This window comes from Antechinus flavipes, chromosome 1 (assembly GCF_016432865.1).
Source record: "Antechinus flavipes isolate AdamAnt ecotype Samford, QLD, Australia chromosome 1, AdamAnt_v2, whole genome shotgun sequence".
Classification (NCBI taxonomy): domain Eukaryota; kingdom Metazoa; phylum Chordata; class Mammalia; order Dasyuromorphia; family Dasyuridae; genus Antechinus; species Antechinus flavipes.
The window spans coordinates 674,711,752-674,728,134 of NC_067398.1; the positions used below are offsets into that span (position 1 = coordinate 674,711,752).

The 16,383-nt window shown below is 50.0% G+C and overlaps 1 protein-coding gene across 4 annotated transcripts in view; it reads right to left on the reverse strand.

Annotated features, from left to right (window-relative positions):
• CRTC1 (CREB regulated transcription coactivator 1) overlaps positions 1-16,383 on the reverse strand; it is a 118,266-nt gene that overhangs the window by 6,035 nt on the left and 95,848 nt on the right. For 2 of the 4 annotated variants that reach the window (XM_051972290.1, XM_051972289.1), the window contains 4 exons: positions 12,730-12,866; positions 10,464-10,754; positions 7,472-7,573; positions 771-857 (listed from right to left, as the gene is read on the reverse strand). In XM_051972290.1, the coding sequence (XP_051828250.1) occupies positions 771-857; positions 7,472-7,573; positions 10,464-10,754; positions 12,730-12,866 (617 nt within the window). The remainder of the gene's footprint in view (positions 1-770; positions 858-7,471; positions 7,574-10,463; positions 10,755-12,729; positions 12,867-16,383) is intronic. The other 2 variants (XM_051972292.1, XM_051972291.1) reach the window with 1 other exon arrangement.

Here is a 16,383-nt window from a genome sequence, read left to right on the forward strand (position 1 = left end):
GTCCTCTCACCCTCCTCACTTAGAGCGCGCTCCTCAGACAATGCCCCACTCGGCCCTTCACAGTTCAGCCCCGAAGGGAGCAGGGATCCAGATTCACTTTGCAGACAAGGAACTAGAACTCGCTTCCCTTGGGTTAAAGGATTCGGCCACTGTCACAAAGCTACAACATGACAGAGCCAGCACTTGAACCCAGGTCCTCAGATTCTGAGTCAGAGCGCCTCCTTGCCATCTCCCTGACTCTCGTAAGGTCCAGGAGGCCAACTCTGACATCAGGAAGTGGGGGGACTTTAGAGGCCGCTGAGAACGAGCCTTTCTGAAGCCCAAGGAGGTCACGCATTCCTGGGAGCACAGAACTCAAGCAGATGCACTCGGAGGCCCAAGGCCACTTAATAAATGAGAAGACTGAGTCGGGAGTCCTTAACTCTACCTCCCCTTAGCCCAACCTCGTGGCTGCTGAGAAGAGCCTCCATATTACCTAGGATGGCATGGCCTGGGATTCAGGAGACCTGGGTTCCACTATTGATTCTGCTATTGTGTTCGTAGCTTGTGACTTTAAGTCGCCAGGCCTCCCTGGACCCCCCTGTTAGATCAGGGGATTTCAAAGGTCCTTTTTTCTAGCTATAAAAGCTTCTCTCTCACGCGACAACCCTCCTAAGTGAGAGCTGACAGCCTGGAAGTTGGGATCCGACCTCATGATCCAGGTTTGGCGGCCACAGCCATGGAGGGAAGCAGAAAGTGGCCATTCCGAGCAGGAAGCGTACGGGGCTCACCTGATGGGACAGGGCATTAGCCTGCCTTGCTGTCATCTGCTGATCATAAAAGGAGTCCCCAAAGACGCTGCCCAGGACGGAAGAGTGCTGCAGATAAAAAAGAGTCCTGCTGTCGTGAGATCCCCCACACCTGGCAGGCCACTGGCGAGAGGGCAAGCCGCCGAAGCCACCCAGAGCGGCTCTGCTCCGAGGCGGGCTCAGCCAACCTGACCGACAAGACTCAGACTGCGGCCGATGAGGGCCGGGACAAACGACAAAACGTCCTCAAGGAGCTTACAGCTGCTGGGAAAGGGCTGGTTCTTCACTACAACTACAGCTAGCAGAATGCTACAACTGCCAGTGGGGAGAGAACCATGTCCCCCCCAGTAACCTTCTCCCCCGGGGCACAGAGCAAGACTAGCCATCCTTTCTGCAGAGGGGGGCCGGGCTCACCCTGAGCTAGTGACTCTCCCACAGCCCCTAACCTCATGGCCAGCCCTGGCAGAGCCACAAAGGGCTTTTGGACCAGGTCGCTGCTCTGGGGACTGCCTGCTAAGGGTCAGAACACTGGCTCAGGAAGTCAGCTTGGCCCGCGAAGGTGCCCAGCACACGCTCCTGGGAGAACAGCCCGACTCCCTGGAATCTCCAGAAAGGAAAGCCTATATGCTCCTCAACTGATCTTCTCCATCTCAAAATGTACAGGATACTTCAAGGACAGAAACGGGATGAACAATGAGGTGACAGCTGAGCTCAGCCACTCAGGAGGAACTGTGCCATCTCCGTAATTTCTGACTTTACAGAAAACTCCTCACTCAAACATTGGCTACCAGCCTATCCCTTTCGCCCCGAGGACTACTCCACAAATGAGCCGAAGCAGCTCCTCCTGCTCATGTCCTCTGCATTACGATGGGAGCTGTAGAGAAAGGGTCTAGAAGCCTGGAAGGGCAGATACTATCATGGCTTCTGACATCACTGAATCCTGGATCTACAGCCTGAAACTTGAGGAACTCCCTATTCAACATCCTTGACAAACTTGAAGAACTCCAGCTGAAGGGAGCTCACTACTTCCCAAGGCAGCCAGTCTCTTCCAGTATAAGAAAGCTTTGATAGTTACAAAGCTCTATTTCATCTGGAGCTGGAATCTGACTTTCTGTTACTTCCCCTTCATCGGTGGATTCTGTCAAATTTCCAGTTAAAATGACTGAAATCCAACCACAGTATAAGAGTTTTTCCTTCAATGATCAAGATAGAAATAAAAATTTTAGAAACTATCGCCCACCTAGCAAGGATGAACACATAATTCAGGAACAGAATGACACTGTGTGGCCACATTGCAAAGATACAAAGATAACAGGATACGAGCACACATGAAAGTCCATGAAAGTCATTTCAGCAAACAAAGGCTAGGAAAACATACAGCAAACTTTCTTCCAGAATTCTTTCCTCTAGACTGCATGTGCGCGCGCGCACACACACACACACACACACTCCTATGTGTCAGCCAGAATTGTCCATGAAGGTCTCTCCCAACAGCTCTTTCTAAGAGGGAATTGATGTCAAGCTTACAGAACACCTGCCTTTACAGAGCTATTAAAACGAGAGAGAGGAAATCCCAACAGGTGAAGCCTGCTGAAGGACGTCCACACCATGCTTGGAGACCCGTGGTTTGGGACAAACACCTCACATCCTAGTCCTCCCGAGCAGGCTGAGCCGGGGGAGGCAGGAGCCAGGTGCTCTCTGGGTGGGCAGGGGTGACCGGCAGTGGTTCCCCTGAATATCAGATGGTTATACAGGAAACCCAGGAATTCATAACCCAGACAGCTGATTGGAATTCCAGCTGAATCTCTAAGGCAGACAGTACTGGGACAGCGTGCTGCTGGAAAGGCCTGGGAGAAGGTCCTTCCCAGAGAGGTCACTTCTCAAGCTTGACTCAGCCCAAGCTGCAGCTGAATGCTCCAGGAAAGGGAATCAAAGTTAACGGACAAAGATCTGGGTCCAAATCTTGGTTCTACCATTTACTAGGAATAGGACTTTAGATGAGTCCTTGTTCTATTTCTCTGAGCCTCAATCTGCTAGCTAGTAAGAAAAAAGATGGACTGGGAGATGTCTGAGGTAGCTTACAGCTTTAAAATCTTAAGATTTCAAGAAACTTTTTTTTCTTTTTCACCCAGTTCCAGAATCATAATGCTAATAATGGCTTACAATTTGCCAAGTACTTTCATATATTAACCCAGTGTAACTTTGCTTGCAGCCTTCCATCTCAATCCCAATTGGGATGATTTTCCAGGGCTTCATTCACCTGGAGAAGAGTGAAACAGTTGTAGGAACACCACAGGGAACACTGTACTGCTCAGCCAAGAATGGCTGGCACTGAATGTCAACTTCAACTCTGATTTTTGTGACTGTATGAGAAGATAAGAAAACTCACTGATTGGCTCAACTTGGAGAGAGCAGCCATTCTGGCCATCTTTTTGTCTTTTTTGTTCTAGAATGGTTTTCTTTAAAGATGGCATATCTCTACAAAGAGGGGATAAGAGGAAGGGTAAAGAAGGAGAAACTCACTCATGGTCACTGGGTACATTACAGGAGATGAGAGACTATGAAATAAATTATTTCCACTGAGCTTTGGGTCTCAGAATACAGGATAAAAGTCCTGTCCAAGAGCATGCAACAGCGCGCATTTAGGGTTAGTGCCCACAGGAAGTGGATGCCAGGTCTGTACCTGATCCAGTTGCTGGCACAATGCTCTTAGCTATCAGCAGAACTGAACCAAATTGATGAGTGAGGTTGGGATAGATAGGCTAGAATCATGTCTGGAGACAAGATGAAGCAGCTCAGATTAAGAAGGGGTTAAGAAAGCAGAAGCCATTAGGAATGCCAAGTGGACAGGAGATGGGAAGAAAGGTTGTGAGATAATTCCCTGCACTTACCCCCTGGCTACAGTCTAATTTCTGTCTTTAATCCTAAAGATAAGGACTGGATAACTTTTCTTTTCAACTTTGCTCTCCCCAGTGCAAAATTAAACAGGCTCAGCAAACAGACTGAGCATAGAAGGCTGGGGAGAGTGGGAGCAAGTTGATAGAAAGCACTGGCTTCAGCACCAGGGAAGACTGATGCCAGAAATTTGGAGCCCTGATTGAACAAAGCTCCTCCTTAGGAAAAAAGGCTCAACAGAAATTCCTATCCCTGCCCTGATATTTATTCACCTTTTGTCATGAAGGTGGAGGCAAAGGTAGGGAGTCAACAAGGAGATTCCTGACCCTCATACATTTAATCTTGGAGTAAATCAGAATTATGAGGTACAAGGCAAAGCTGTGTGGATTGGGGCAAGAAGTTAATTGTTTACTGCAAGAGACAATCCCAAGAGAAATCAGGCTGAAATCTTATGGGAGGCACTGCCACCAGGTCTGAGGATCATAAGTCAAATAGATAGACAAGGTTGTCTGCTAAAATAATCCCCATCCACATTTCCTTCAGGGGCTTGCAACTTTGGAACAGGAAGAAAAAGTAAAGTCTTTCTAATCTTCAATCTACCATTAATGCAATGAGTGGCCCTGGGCAAATCAATTCCCTTCTCAGACCAGTTTTCTCATCTGGAAAATGGGAGTTGGAGTAGGTGAGCTCTAAGCTACCATCCAACCTAATGCCCTAAGGTCTAAGACCTCTTCCAGCTCAGACAAGAGAACTTCCCTGAGCCTCTTGTCTAAAGGCAAGGCAATGGATGGACACACCATCTTTCCCAGAGTTCAGCTGAACAAAGATCCAGAAAGTTGGAAAATATTCAAAATAGCCAGAGCTCAGAAGGTTTAATCGATGGCATCAGGCTGATCAGCAATATACAAAGGTTTTCAAAGGGAAAGTTCCTTCCAGGTGAGAAGTAGACGTCAGGAAAGAGCACAACCAGCAAACAAAATGGAGAGAAAAAAGTAGCCCACTTAAAGGCAAATCTCCCACGAATATGTCTATATATCTGAAGGAGTCACAAAGGCTTGGAATAGGGACATATCATCCAGATGAGAATGCTCTAAAGGCATCAAACCCTGAGAAAAACCAGAGGGAGGACCACTGCTCCTCTAGAAGTTATCCCACGGCTCAATGGAGAACTAATGGATATTAGACACCGACTTGGCCAAATCTCTCCTTTCAATGAAACCACTTAAGTCACGTGCACCCACCTAGTGGGTATAATCCTCCAGTTTTCAAAAAGGACTCTAGAGCAAACCACTGACTAGGTATAAGGATCAGGTAGGTTTCCGTAAGTGCCCTGTCTGTATTTTGGGGAGGTGTTAAATAATCAGTGGCAGATGGCAGGGAATAAAGAGGAGAAAGGGCAGGCCTTATAACCTGATGGAGGAGAAACTTGGGTCTTTGTGTGAATGAAGAGGAGCTGGGGGCTCCTCTATTTGGGCCATCCACATGTAACAGGGTCATAAAGCCCACCATTAGAGCCATCCCTTTGGGTTAACTAATGGGCTTTCAGGGAATCCCCAGGGTGGGGATTGAACCTTATGATTCTGCTGGACTGGTTTCAGAGGATGAGAGGGCACTAAAAATACGCGCCCTATCTACTTCAGCTGGATTGCGACAAGACTAATACTGGGCAGCTCAAACAGTGAGGTCTGCCCAAAGAGCAAAGGGGGAAGCATGTTCTATTGTGCTCTCTGAGGTGGCAAGAAGATTTTCCTCATTTCTCTTGGCCTGTGGGAAACAGAGCCAAACAAACAAAGTCGCAGCGTTTCAGTCTCAATGGCCAACATCAATGCTAGTCTAGGACTTCCTGAATTTGCCTGGCCTGTGGGAAATAGAGCCAGACATAGCAAAATTATAGAGTTTCAATGTCAAAAGATTCTTGGTCAAGTAGCAGTTCAGGAAAAGAAAAGGGAGGCAGGACCCATTAGCATGAGGGGGTGGGGAAGAGAAGCTGTGTGACCTCTGGGAATGCTGGACTTTTTTGGTCTATCTCTGGCATATGCCCCGGGAGAGAGAAGGAGAAATGGAACACCAGGACCAGGATGACCCTGAGCAAGCTCCCTGGTTGGCTGCACAAGGTAGCACTGCTTACAAACCCCCCAAAATTAAAACCTGGGATCCAGAAGTTGGAACCTGGGAAGGAGAGAGCCTTCGGCATCTTGGACACACCATGGCCAATGGCCACGAGGCAGCTATCAGAGCAGACCCCATGGCAGGCCTGGGACGTAGGTACAGAGGCTTGATGTATTAGGGGTCACTGGGCAGAGGATCCATGCAGCTTGTAGTGATAACTCCTTTGTGATTTAATTCTTCCTCAGGTCTGGGTTTGCTCTAGACCAGCTCTTTGAGTTTAGTTTTCTGGACCGTAGCTTTCTCACTTATATCCTCAATCTGTCTAACTCAGTGGCTCTTACAGAAACTATTCTACTGGGTTGGTGATGTCATCAATTTGGAAGTTCCCTGCAATGATGCAGATCCCAACAGTCTTGTTATAAAAAGAGCACTTCAGGCAATAGAAAGCACTTGTAACCGTAGGCTGCTACTGGTAATTACGGCTCTTGTTAATAAAACCCCAAGAGGAGCCAGGTATGGCTTGAGGTTGGTCCAAAGGGAAATGCATCCTTAGTGCCACAAGAACCTTTTGGACGAGGTCCTAGGTATAGAGGAGCGTACCCACGAGCCGAGTCTGCCTGGGCCACCGGGCAGCTGGGGGGTGCCGGATGGCCAGGCCCGGGCACCGAGGCTCGGGCAGGCCTGCAGACTCGCAGATGACCAAAGCAGCAGCACCCAGGGCCAGAAGCCTGCATCAGGGTCCCGAGTCCCAGGCTGCACCGCTAGGTGCTGAGGTCTCCATTTCCTCAGAAATCAAATGGAGACAGGGACCCTGTTACAGCTCTTTTCCCTCAGTCACTGGGAGGAAGTATGTCTGAGAAGCCCAAAGCGCTGCAGAAAGACGGCTCTTCTCCCTGTCCTGTGATCAGACCCGCTCTCTCCACCCCTCACCTCGCCTCTCTCTCTCTCAGAGGTCTTGCCTGACAGGACGTAGCAGAGACAAGCAGAAGATTCCCTCACCCTCAGCCTTCCTAGGCCCGATTCAGGCCTTGAAACCTCCTCTCCTAAATCCCAGAGACCTCCCTTCTACAAGGGTTAATCCCTGAGGCCCTCGGGCTGGCCGGCGGCTGCAGTGACAGCCCCTGGGCCGGGTGCCGGCGTGGAAAAGGCAGACACATTACAACAGTCTTCACTGACACAATCACGTTCCAGCCTCGACTTCTGGTCCACAGCCCACGCTGTTTCTAAGTCAGTGCCATTTGTTAAGGTCCCTAAAGCCGATGGCGCCATGGACACCATGGGACTCAGGGGCATCATCCCAGGATGGAAGAAGAGAAGCCTGGTCTCCCGAGCCCTGGGGCCGGGAGCCAAGGCCCTTCTTCTGCGCTCTAGGTCATTCTCCTCTTGCGACAGCCCCTAACTCTGACATCACCTTTGTCCCACGCCCAAGCAAACGCTTCCCCTTCCAAATGCTCCTGCGGAGGCCTAGGGCTGGTGAGGGAGAGCCGGCCGAGCCACATTTCCCAGCGCGGGAAGGAGCGGCCTCGGGGGCTGGGAAACACTCGGCATCTTGGTGGGACCAGACAGGATGAGACATCAGTGAAGCATGAGGCACAGACAGTGACAGTGAGTGACCATGGGTTGGCAATGGACATACTGGAGACGAGAAGCAAGGCTTGTGCAAGCACAGAGTCCCTTACTTGAGGGGAGCTGCCAGGAGAGAAGCCTTGATTGGAGACAGGAGAAGTGGGAGACTGGTTGGCTGGGGAGCCAGCATTACTGCGGTACTGCTGGAGTGAACCCTACAGAACAACACAGAATTAAAGACCATGGGATCGATGGAAGGTTGAAAGGTTACATGCTTACTGGTGCAGAGCTGGAGATTCCAAGCCCGGAGGACACGGCCGCACAGCGAGCAGGAGCCTGGGCCCGCTGGCGGGGCCGGTAGGTCAGGGCAGGATCTCAATTACGTGGCTCATCCAGGACAGTAGAACCCCATTATCATCTTCTTTTCTGGCTGTACTCTCACATGCTCTCAGAACAGTGCTTAAAAAAAAGCCTGCTACAGCTATCACCCCTCTGGCTACAAGGTAGGGCTCAGAGCAATGTCACTGATAGTAGATCAGAAAGGGGTTCTACTGTGTGTACAGCCTGCTGGCCAAGAGAAGCTGGGTACAGTCCAAACTCTCAATACCTTTCACTTCCAGTCTATCCCAGTCCCTCCCTCCCCCCGCTTTCCCCACCCCTTCCCACCCTTCTGTGCTTCAAAGACAGGGCTGAGCACCACAGCAAGTCCCAACGCATATACTAATTCATTTAATACATACAAACTCCAGAGCCTTACAACACTCTTCCCACCTAGAGGCTCTACTGATGGTGCTTTCCAAATTCCACCCTTTATACTCGAACATATTTTAACCTGTTCCTTTTGATATCCTTTTAACAAAGGTCCCTTTCATCTCTAGGGGGCCACAGTCAGGACTTAGGTGGCTCGGTTATTCAAGCACAGGGTAAATTAGGGTTAGGTGAAGGGCCCAGGTTTGAAATGATTTCTCACATTCTCTCGGAGGCTACTGGGAGTGAGGGTTTGTTCCAAGGTCCAGGGCAGGGGATCCCCAACCATCTTGAGGCTCCCTTCTAAGACACTGCTCTGGGAATTCAGGTACAAATGGTTTATTTGCAAATGGGAAATTTTGCAAGGAATTAAACTACTTTCACACATGTCTTCCTAGGAGAAAGTAAAGTACCATGTGGGAGCAAACCCACTCAGTGGTAAACAAGAATCAGCACTAATTAAATGGGCAGGAGAGTTCCTAGAAGCCTCTTGTTGGGACTGCTTGGAACTGCTCCAGATAAGGAGATCTCCCTATCAGAAGCTGGTGACAGAAATGCCTGAGGACCTGCAGACCCTTCAGTGATACTATGCACGGTGTCCTGAAGTCTCATTCAGGACTTGAAAATGCCACGGATTGATTCCAGTTATTTCCACAAGATACAGAGAGCTAATCTTGGAAAGATCCAGATTCAAGTTTCATCTTCAACAGCCGTGGGCTGATTCTGGGCAAGTCATTTAACCCTCAGGCTCTAGTTAACCAGAGGTGCCAGCCAGCCTTGAAGAGCCAGTTTCCTTATGCCAATGAAATCACAAGTCCAATCCCTATTTCTATATCTGTATCATTTCCATTATTTGAAAATAAAACTCAGAAGCTCTGAATTTCCAGGATTTGGCTCTTTTTATGTGTGAAAAGATTGAAAGCAAATACAGAACATTTTGACTGGATTCTGCAGAAATTTACACCTAGATGGGCCGGTATGCAGGTTCAGATTTGTCCTGTATACATTTTTTCTCTTTTGTATCCCAATACCTACTCTCTGTTGGGACCTTCTCTTCCAGGGCTGGCCAAAGCAATGGCTCCCTTATCAGAGACCACGTGAACGGTCTGTCAAAGGAAAATGGCAATTCCCTTCACTCCTGTATCTCTCTGGAGCTGCCTAAGAAGCCCTAGTAATTGGTCTATAGCATTTGTCACTTGCCTTACACCTGTAACTTTCCCACTGAGGATAGTGGAGAACAAATAAGTCCTATAATTCGGAAGAAAGGGGGTACAGCACCAAGTGCCAAACGAACTCTGAGGTTTTGGTGGGCACCCCAAGGTGGAGAAAAGTACTTCTTTGTATTCTCTTGTGGGACATTCAGCCAAAGAAAAGGACCCTGACTATGCATTGTAGTTGGACAGCTCGCTCTGATGCTCTCTCCTTTCCTTCTGAAGCTCCTTCTCCCCAAAACTTTCAGGGAAGCTCCCAGGCACCTGAGGCGGTCCCAGCTCCCGAGAGCCAATGATGGGAACCTTGCCCATCCCTGCAAAGAAAGCCCCTCACTGGCCGGTTCCCTCCGGAGATGGCAGGCCGGCCCTTACGCTGACCTGTCTGCCTGTTCGGTGAGAGGCCAGCCCAGGGCTGACTTCTGACAGCGATCTGCCTGCCGGTGAGCCAGAAAAAACACTTGAGTCAATTTTAAGAAGCTGCCATTATCAGATGCGTAGTAGTGACTCACTGTGTTTAAAATTAGGAACTTGACAAACTTTAAAAGCAGCGGCTCACTCAGCAGCCACAATTGATCACAAACAGCACATTCTAATGAGCTCTGGGGCTTGGATCAATTCTATGCTGCAGTTGCCAGTATACAGCACAGGAACTAAGACACTAGCACCAAGGCCCAAAGGGATCTAGTTGCCCTCACTAGCTTAGAAAAGCACCCACTCTCCTCTGACCCCCCCTGTCCCCACTCGGTGACTCCCCTTGGGCCGGCTCCTTCAGGAAGTCACTGGCATAAAACCAGCCCGGGGGGCCTCTGGCCCGCTGCCCTATCACTGGCCGGGGGAGGGGCCTTTCGAGGTTGGCAGTCAGTCACCCGTGATAGCCACGAGGTCACAGAAGGCCCCCCATGCAGCAGTGGAAAGAGCCCCCAGTCTGACAAAACTGTGCGTCTTCTGACCCCCCCAGAGGAAGAGAGAAAGAATGAAGTGCCCCCAGAGAACTCGGCAGTTCTGAGAACGGCCCTGCGGAGGGCAGAAGCCCCTGGCCCGAGTCTGTCCCCCGGGCGCTGGCTCAGCTGCAAGGCCCCCCGTCCCAAACCCACCACAGACATGGGTTTTTGCCGTCTGTGCCCCCAGCCCCGAGCACCCAACTTACCGAGGTGATGTCTATCCCCATGGACGGCTGGGCCTGGTTGCCTGGAGGGGACTGGGGGATGGTAGACGGTACTGTGACCGAGAGCGGGGGGAGCGGAGGCCCCCGCTGCAAACCCGAGCTCGGCATTAAGGGGGTGGTCTGGGAGAGGCTGCTTGGCACCTGGGGCTGCTGTTGGGGCGGCTGCGGAGGCTGCGGCTGCGGCGGCGGTGGCGGCTGCTGCTGGGAACTTGCTTGAGTGAAAAAGGAGTATGGGAGCTGCTGCTCCAGGGATAGGGCGTCCATAGCCACAGCCTGAGGCGGGGGACACAAGACGGCAAAGGATGTCAGGCTGTTCCGGCAAGGGCGTCCGCTAACTACAACAACGGGCAGTGAGGGCGAGTGAGCACCTTTCAATCCAATCCACACACAATGTGTGGGAGTCTGGGCTGACTAGCTGATCTCCAAAGCTGTCTGTGAGTCAACAAGCCCAGGGGAAGGGCTCTTATCTGCAGAGGCCAATGGCATCATCTGTGAATGGCACCGACAATAACCACAAGCGTCACCAGAGTTCACAGCCCTAAAGCCCCTCACCTGGGCCAGGAGCCTCTCCGCTGTCTGTCCTCCGACCCTCACAAGGCCGATGAGGTCGGACGAGAGTCCTGAGACTCCATGAGGGGAAACGACCCCCCCGGAGTCCCTGGGCTGGAAGCAGCTGCAGGCCTGCCCTCGCCAGCCCGTCTGGGCCTTCCTGAGCCACTAAAAACCCAGCCTGGGCCTGTCCCTCCACCCCAGGTGCTGGGAGGGAGCAGTGTTCCCGCTCACAGCAGGACCCTTGAGGCACAAAGCTTTCCTCGCCCCCATCTCCCGCCGGCTCCTTTGAGGCCCGGTGTGGATTCAGGCTCCGTGGGACGGGCCTCGGCCGCTGAGGGCCTCCCTCCGCGCTCGCCAGGGCCCGGCTCGGGAGCTGCCGTGAGGCTCACCCCCTCCTTTTATGGCTCGGCGCTGTGGAGACACTGACCGGGCACAAAGCTAGGAGGTAGCAGGGCTTCCTGATCCCCAGGCCAGGGCAAAGCTGGCCTCCTTGCTCTCAATGGCACTTCAGGCTTGCTGGGCTACGGACACATACTATAATTTTAACCCAAAAAACCACCGAGGAGGTCCGATTTACTGAGAAAAGATAATCACACAATGTATTCCAAATGCAAATGTGGCAGGGTTTCAGTTTCCACATGGGCAAAATGAGAACAGTCATTTGATCTCATAGCTTTAAGTGAAGAACAAATGAGAAAATGCGTGAAAGGCATAGTGCAAGCAAGAGCATCACATACGTCTAATTTATTATCAATACAGGGCGACTATAAGCCAGTTGTCTTGTGAACTTTAAAGCACTGCACAGTGAGAAGCACTAAAATGGGCAATAATCCCTCTGGGCACACGAAGCGGCCAGCCGGGCGGACAGGGCAGGAAGGTCTATTTCAGTCTCATCTTGGATGCTCACAAATAAGCGCGAGCGAGACGCATACTTCTTCCCACTATTTTCTCCCTCTTGGGAGCGGCCGCCACTCTCCATAGTGACCTTCCCGGTGTGGACGTGCCCCAGCACAAGGACACATTCAACTTTCCACACTGAATGCCCATGGCCACCCCAGGGTGCACCTGGGAGCGGGAAGCGATTCGATGCTGGTGTTTAGAATGGCATTTAAAATCTGAAGCCATGAGAATTATGGGGAATCCTGGAATGTTAGGCCTGGGAGGGACCTCAGAGATTATCCAGTCCATCACTCCCATTTGATAGAAAGCTTACATTTATATGGCTTTAAAGATGCAACAACCAAAGCCTTGGGAGAGGAAAAAAGAGACATATATGGACTGGGATTAGAATCTATGACTACTGATCCTAAGTCCAGGCCTTCTCCCATGCCAGCAAGATATCCTCACAGGACAGGGCACACTGAAGGCACTTAATAAATATGCAATGAGAAACAGCTTTCATTCTTCCTCTGATGTTGGTTTTACCATGGACTATCACCACAAAAGCCCTCTAAGTGCAAGTATTATTATGCCCATTATACAGATGAGGAAACTAGGGTTCAAACAAAGTTTAATCTGGTTTGCAAGCAGCAGAGCCAGACCCCGGAGCTCTCTTCACTACCCCACCCTGATGCCCATAAGACCTCTGAATCTGGGCTCAAACACCAACTGGGACAACAAAAATCGCCCTTGTCTCTTCACGTACAGACCTAACAAAGGTGCTCTCTCTAAAAAAAGGTGGCAGCTTCTCGTGTACCTGAGTGATTGGCGACAGAGGGGAGAGCGTAGGAGACATCTGCTGGTTCTGCTGCCGTCTCGACTCTGCGTTCAGGGAGAGGGGACTGACTGTTGGTTGATGGTGCTGTTGTGAGGAGCCTGGAGTTGCCAACATGCCTGAAATGCAAGAAGCAGCCAGTTCATGGGCCTGGGCCCGGAGCCCTCGTGGATTCATTACCTTGAGCATGGGTCCGGGTGGGATCCCTACAACTCACATCCCATCCCCTCCAGTCAAAAGTAAAGTCCAGACCCTCCAGGGATTCATACCAGCTCCTGTGCTGGCTGAATGGCTCAGCCTCTCACACGAGCTTCTGGGACAAGAGTCTCTGCGACGCTGTGATAAAGGCAGAGGCGCCCTTACATCCGCTCCTACTCCATTCAAAGCTTCTAGAGTCACAGAATCACAAAATGGAAAGAACTGCAGAGGTCATGTACTCCAGACCCTATTTGAAATATGAATCATTACTAAAATTCCCTCACAAATTACAGAAACTGAAAAGGTCCAGTTTATCCTGAGAGAGTTTGAAAAGTATTAAATGATAGTAAACAATTGTATACTTAAAGAATGCCAGATTTGAGAGATCCCTGAGAACCTAGAGAGTCAGAGCTGGGAGGGTTCTTAGAACATAGACTGTCAGGGCTGAAAGGGCCCAGAACTCAGAGTGTCAGAACTGGGAGGGCCCCTAGAACCCAGGATGTCAAAGATGGGAGGGCCCCTAGAACCCAGGATGTCAGAGCTGGGAGGACCTCTAGATCCCAGGATGTCAGAGCTGGGAGGACCTCTAGAATCCAGGATGTCAGAACTGGGAGGGCCTCTAGAACCCAGGATGTCAGAGCTGGGAGGGTCCTTAGAACCCAGGAGGTCAGAGCTGGGAGGGTCCTTAGAACCCGGGAGGTCAGAGCCAGGAGGGCCCTTAGAACCCAGGAGGTCAGAGCTAGGAGAGCCCTTAGAACCCAGGAGGTCAGAGCTGGGAGGGCCCTTAGAACCCAGGAGGTCAGAGCTGGGAGGGTCCTTAGAACCCGGGAGGTCAGAGCCAGGAGGGCCCTTAGAACCCAGGAGGTCAGAGCTGGGAGGGCCCTTAGAACCCAGAATATTAGAGTTGGGAGAGTCCTGAGAGATCATTTAGACACTTTCTTTTTTTTAATAGCTGAGGTAAATGAGACCCAGAGAGAAGCGACTTGATGAGGGCCACACAAATAATAACTGGCAGGCCTTGGACTTAAACCCAGCTTCTCCCAACTTCAAATCCAAGGCTTTTCTCTGCAGCTTTAATTTCTTTGTCTTTAAGAAAACATCATCTAAATTTAATATCCATCAGCAAAACAAGCAAATTGCCAACCAAATAACATAAATTCTCATTAAAAATCTTCCATATTTAACAAAATTTTACCAAACAAATGTTCAGTCATTTCCATCATGTCCAACACTCATGATCCCATTAAGGATTTTCTTGGCAGATACACTGGGGTACTTTGCCCATTTCCTTCTTCAGCCTATTTTACAAGATTAAGCGACTTGTCCAGGGTCACACAGCCAGTAAGTGTCTGAGGCTGGGTTTAAACACAGGAAAGTCAGTCTTTCTGACTCCAGGCTCAGCAATGAACAAAGAGTAAAGAAATGCCAGTGGATTTGCCCTGTGTATGAGGTTCCTTCCATAACTCAGTCTGATCCCTTCCAAATCTGTCAAGTTCTGCTCCTATCAGCTGTGCTTTCCTCAACTGGCCATAGCTGCAGACAACGTGCATCCGGTTTCTGCATTGCTGATTTGCTTTCTATCACTTCATCTAGGTTTTGTTATCCCTCATCACTCTTTCACTTAGTGGTTCAACCAGAGCTCTAATTTCAGGCTGTGTGGGCCTACAGGATACCCTGGTACTCCTCGATAGTGCAGGGATGACCCTGGGCTCTCTGAAGCCTCTCAGCAGAGCACAAACCCTCACTCACCGTAACAGCAGCCAGGGGACGGGCTGGGATCTGTCCCAGGAGGACTGGCCTAATGGAACAAAGAGAGGCTCGTGCCCAGAGGCTGGGCTGCCAGGGGACAAATCTTCACGAAGGCAGTCTCCTGAAGCAGTGGGTCCCAACTCCACGGACTCAGAGGCAGGCAGGCAGTCGGGGGGCCTGATGTGGAGCAGGCAGCTTCACTCTGAGCATGATCTGTGAGCACATTAGTTCAGCATCTCGCTGTCACACCTGTCCCCTTCTGTGTGGTTGTTCCAAAGCGATATCAGAAGAACAGAAGCTCTGGGTACAGGTTCTCCCAACCGGGAAAGGTCTCTGGGGGAGGGGGCGGTGCCCAGGCCCAGGCTGTGGCCGGTGATCATGTGGAAGCCTGTGCCAGTGCACAGCCTACTTCCTGCTCCCGCCTCTGTGGCTTTCAGAGAATGCCAAGGGGTCATCGCCCTGGCCAAGGGCTCTCCACCTTGTGACAAGGACATGAGCACCTCTGGATACCAACACAGCATCCTGTCTGGAGGGTCAGAAGCCCCTCGGGAAAAGACGTGGAACGGGAATGACTGGAGAAGGGAGCAGCTGGCTCCCTTGAGCCACATGAAAGCTACCCGTGAGCCACAGCGAGAGACCTCAGACTCTTGATGACTTGTCTATGCCTGTCACCCAAACAAGCTTACAGAAAATGATTTCCTCTACCAAACACTGCCACTTTCTGATGTTCTTCTACAAGTCACAATTTTCACAGCTGAAAAGGCCCCTTAGGTGGAATCCAGAACAGCTTCTCCTCACTGGTGTTCTCCACCCCTGCAGCAATGGCCATCTGGGGAGGCCTGGAGGAGAGCCCTTCACAGAATAAGGCTTTTAAAGCCATAAAATAAAAAACAGAGGGTTACAAAGGAAATCAATCCTTTTGAAATACAAATATCAAAACTTTTTTTTGAGAAGTTCTTTAAGAAGCCCTCATCTATCATAAAAAAGGGAAAAGGACCCACATGTGCAAAAATGCTTATAGCAGCCCTTTTTGTAGTGACAAAGAATTGGAAACTGAATAGATGCCTATCATAGGGAATGGCGAAATAAGTTATGGGATATGAACAGCGAGGTGATTCAGGCCAATTCCAATAGACTTGTGATAGAGAGAACCATTTGCATCCAGAGAGAGAACTATGGAGACTGAATGTGGAGTAAAGAATAGTATTTTCATTTTCTGTTGTTGTTTACTTGTATTTTTTTCTTTCTCTTGATTTTTTTTTCTTTCACCTTGCACAGCATGACAAATATGGAAATATGTTTAGAAGAACTGTACATATATGTTTAACATATACTGGATTACTTGCTGTCAGGGGGAGAAGGGGGAAAGGAGGGAGAAAAATTTGGAACACAAGATTTTGCAAAGGTGAATATTGAAAACTATCTTTGCAAGTATTTTGAAAATCAAAAGCTATTATCATTTTTTAAAAAGAAGCCCTGAACTAAATAAAGTCCAATTCTCATTTTCCACACAGGAAACTGCAGCTGAGACTAGAAGTGTGTTTTGCCCAGGGAGGATCACAAAGCAAGTAGAAAAAGAGCTGGAATCTGAAGCCAGACAAAGGTCTTATTTCCAGGTTGCAGCTCTTTCCGGTGTGCAATACTATCTCTCTAACAGGCACAAGGCGGAATGAAACACTTCATATTTGA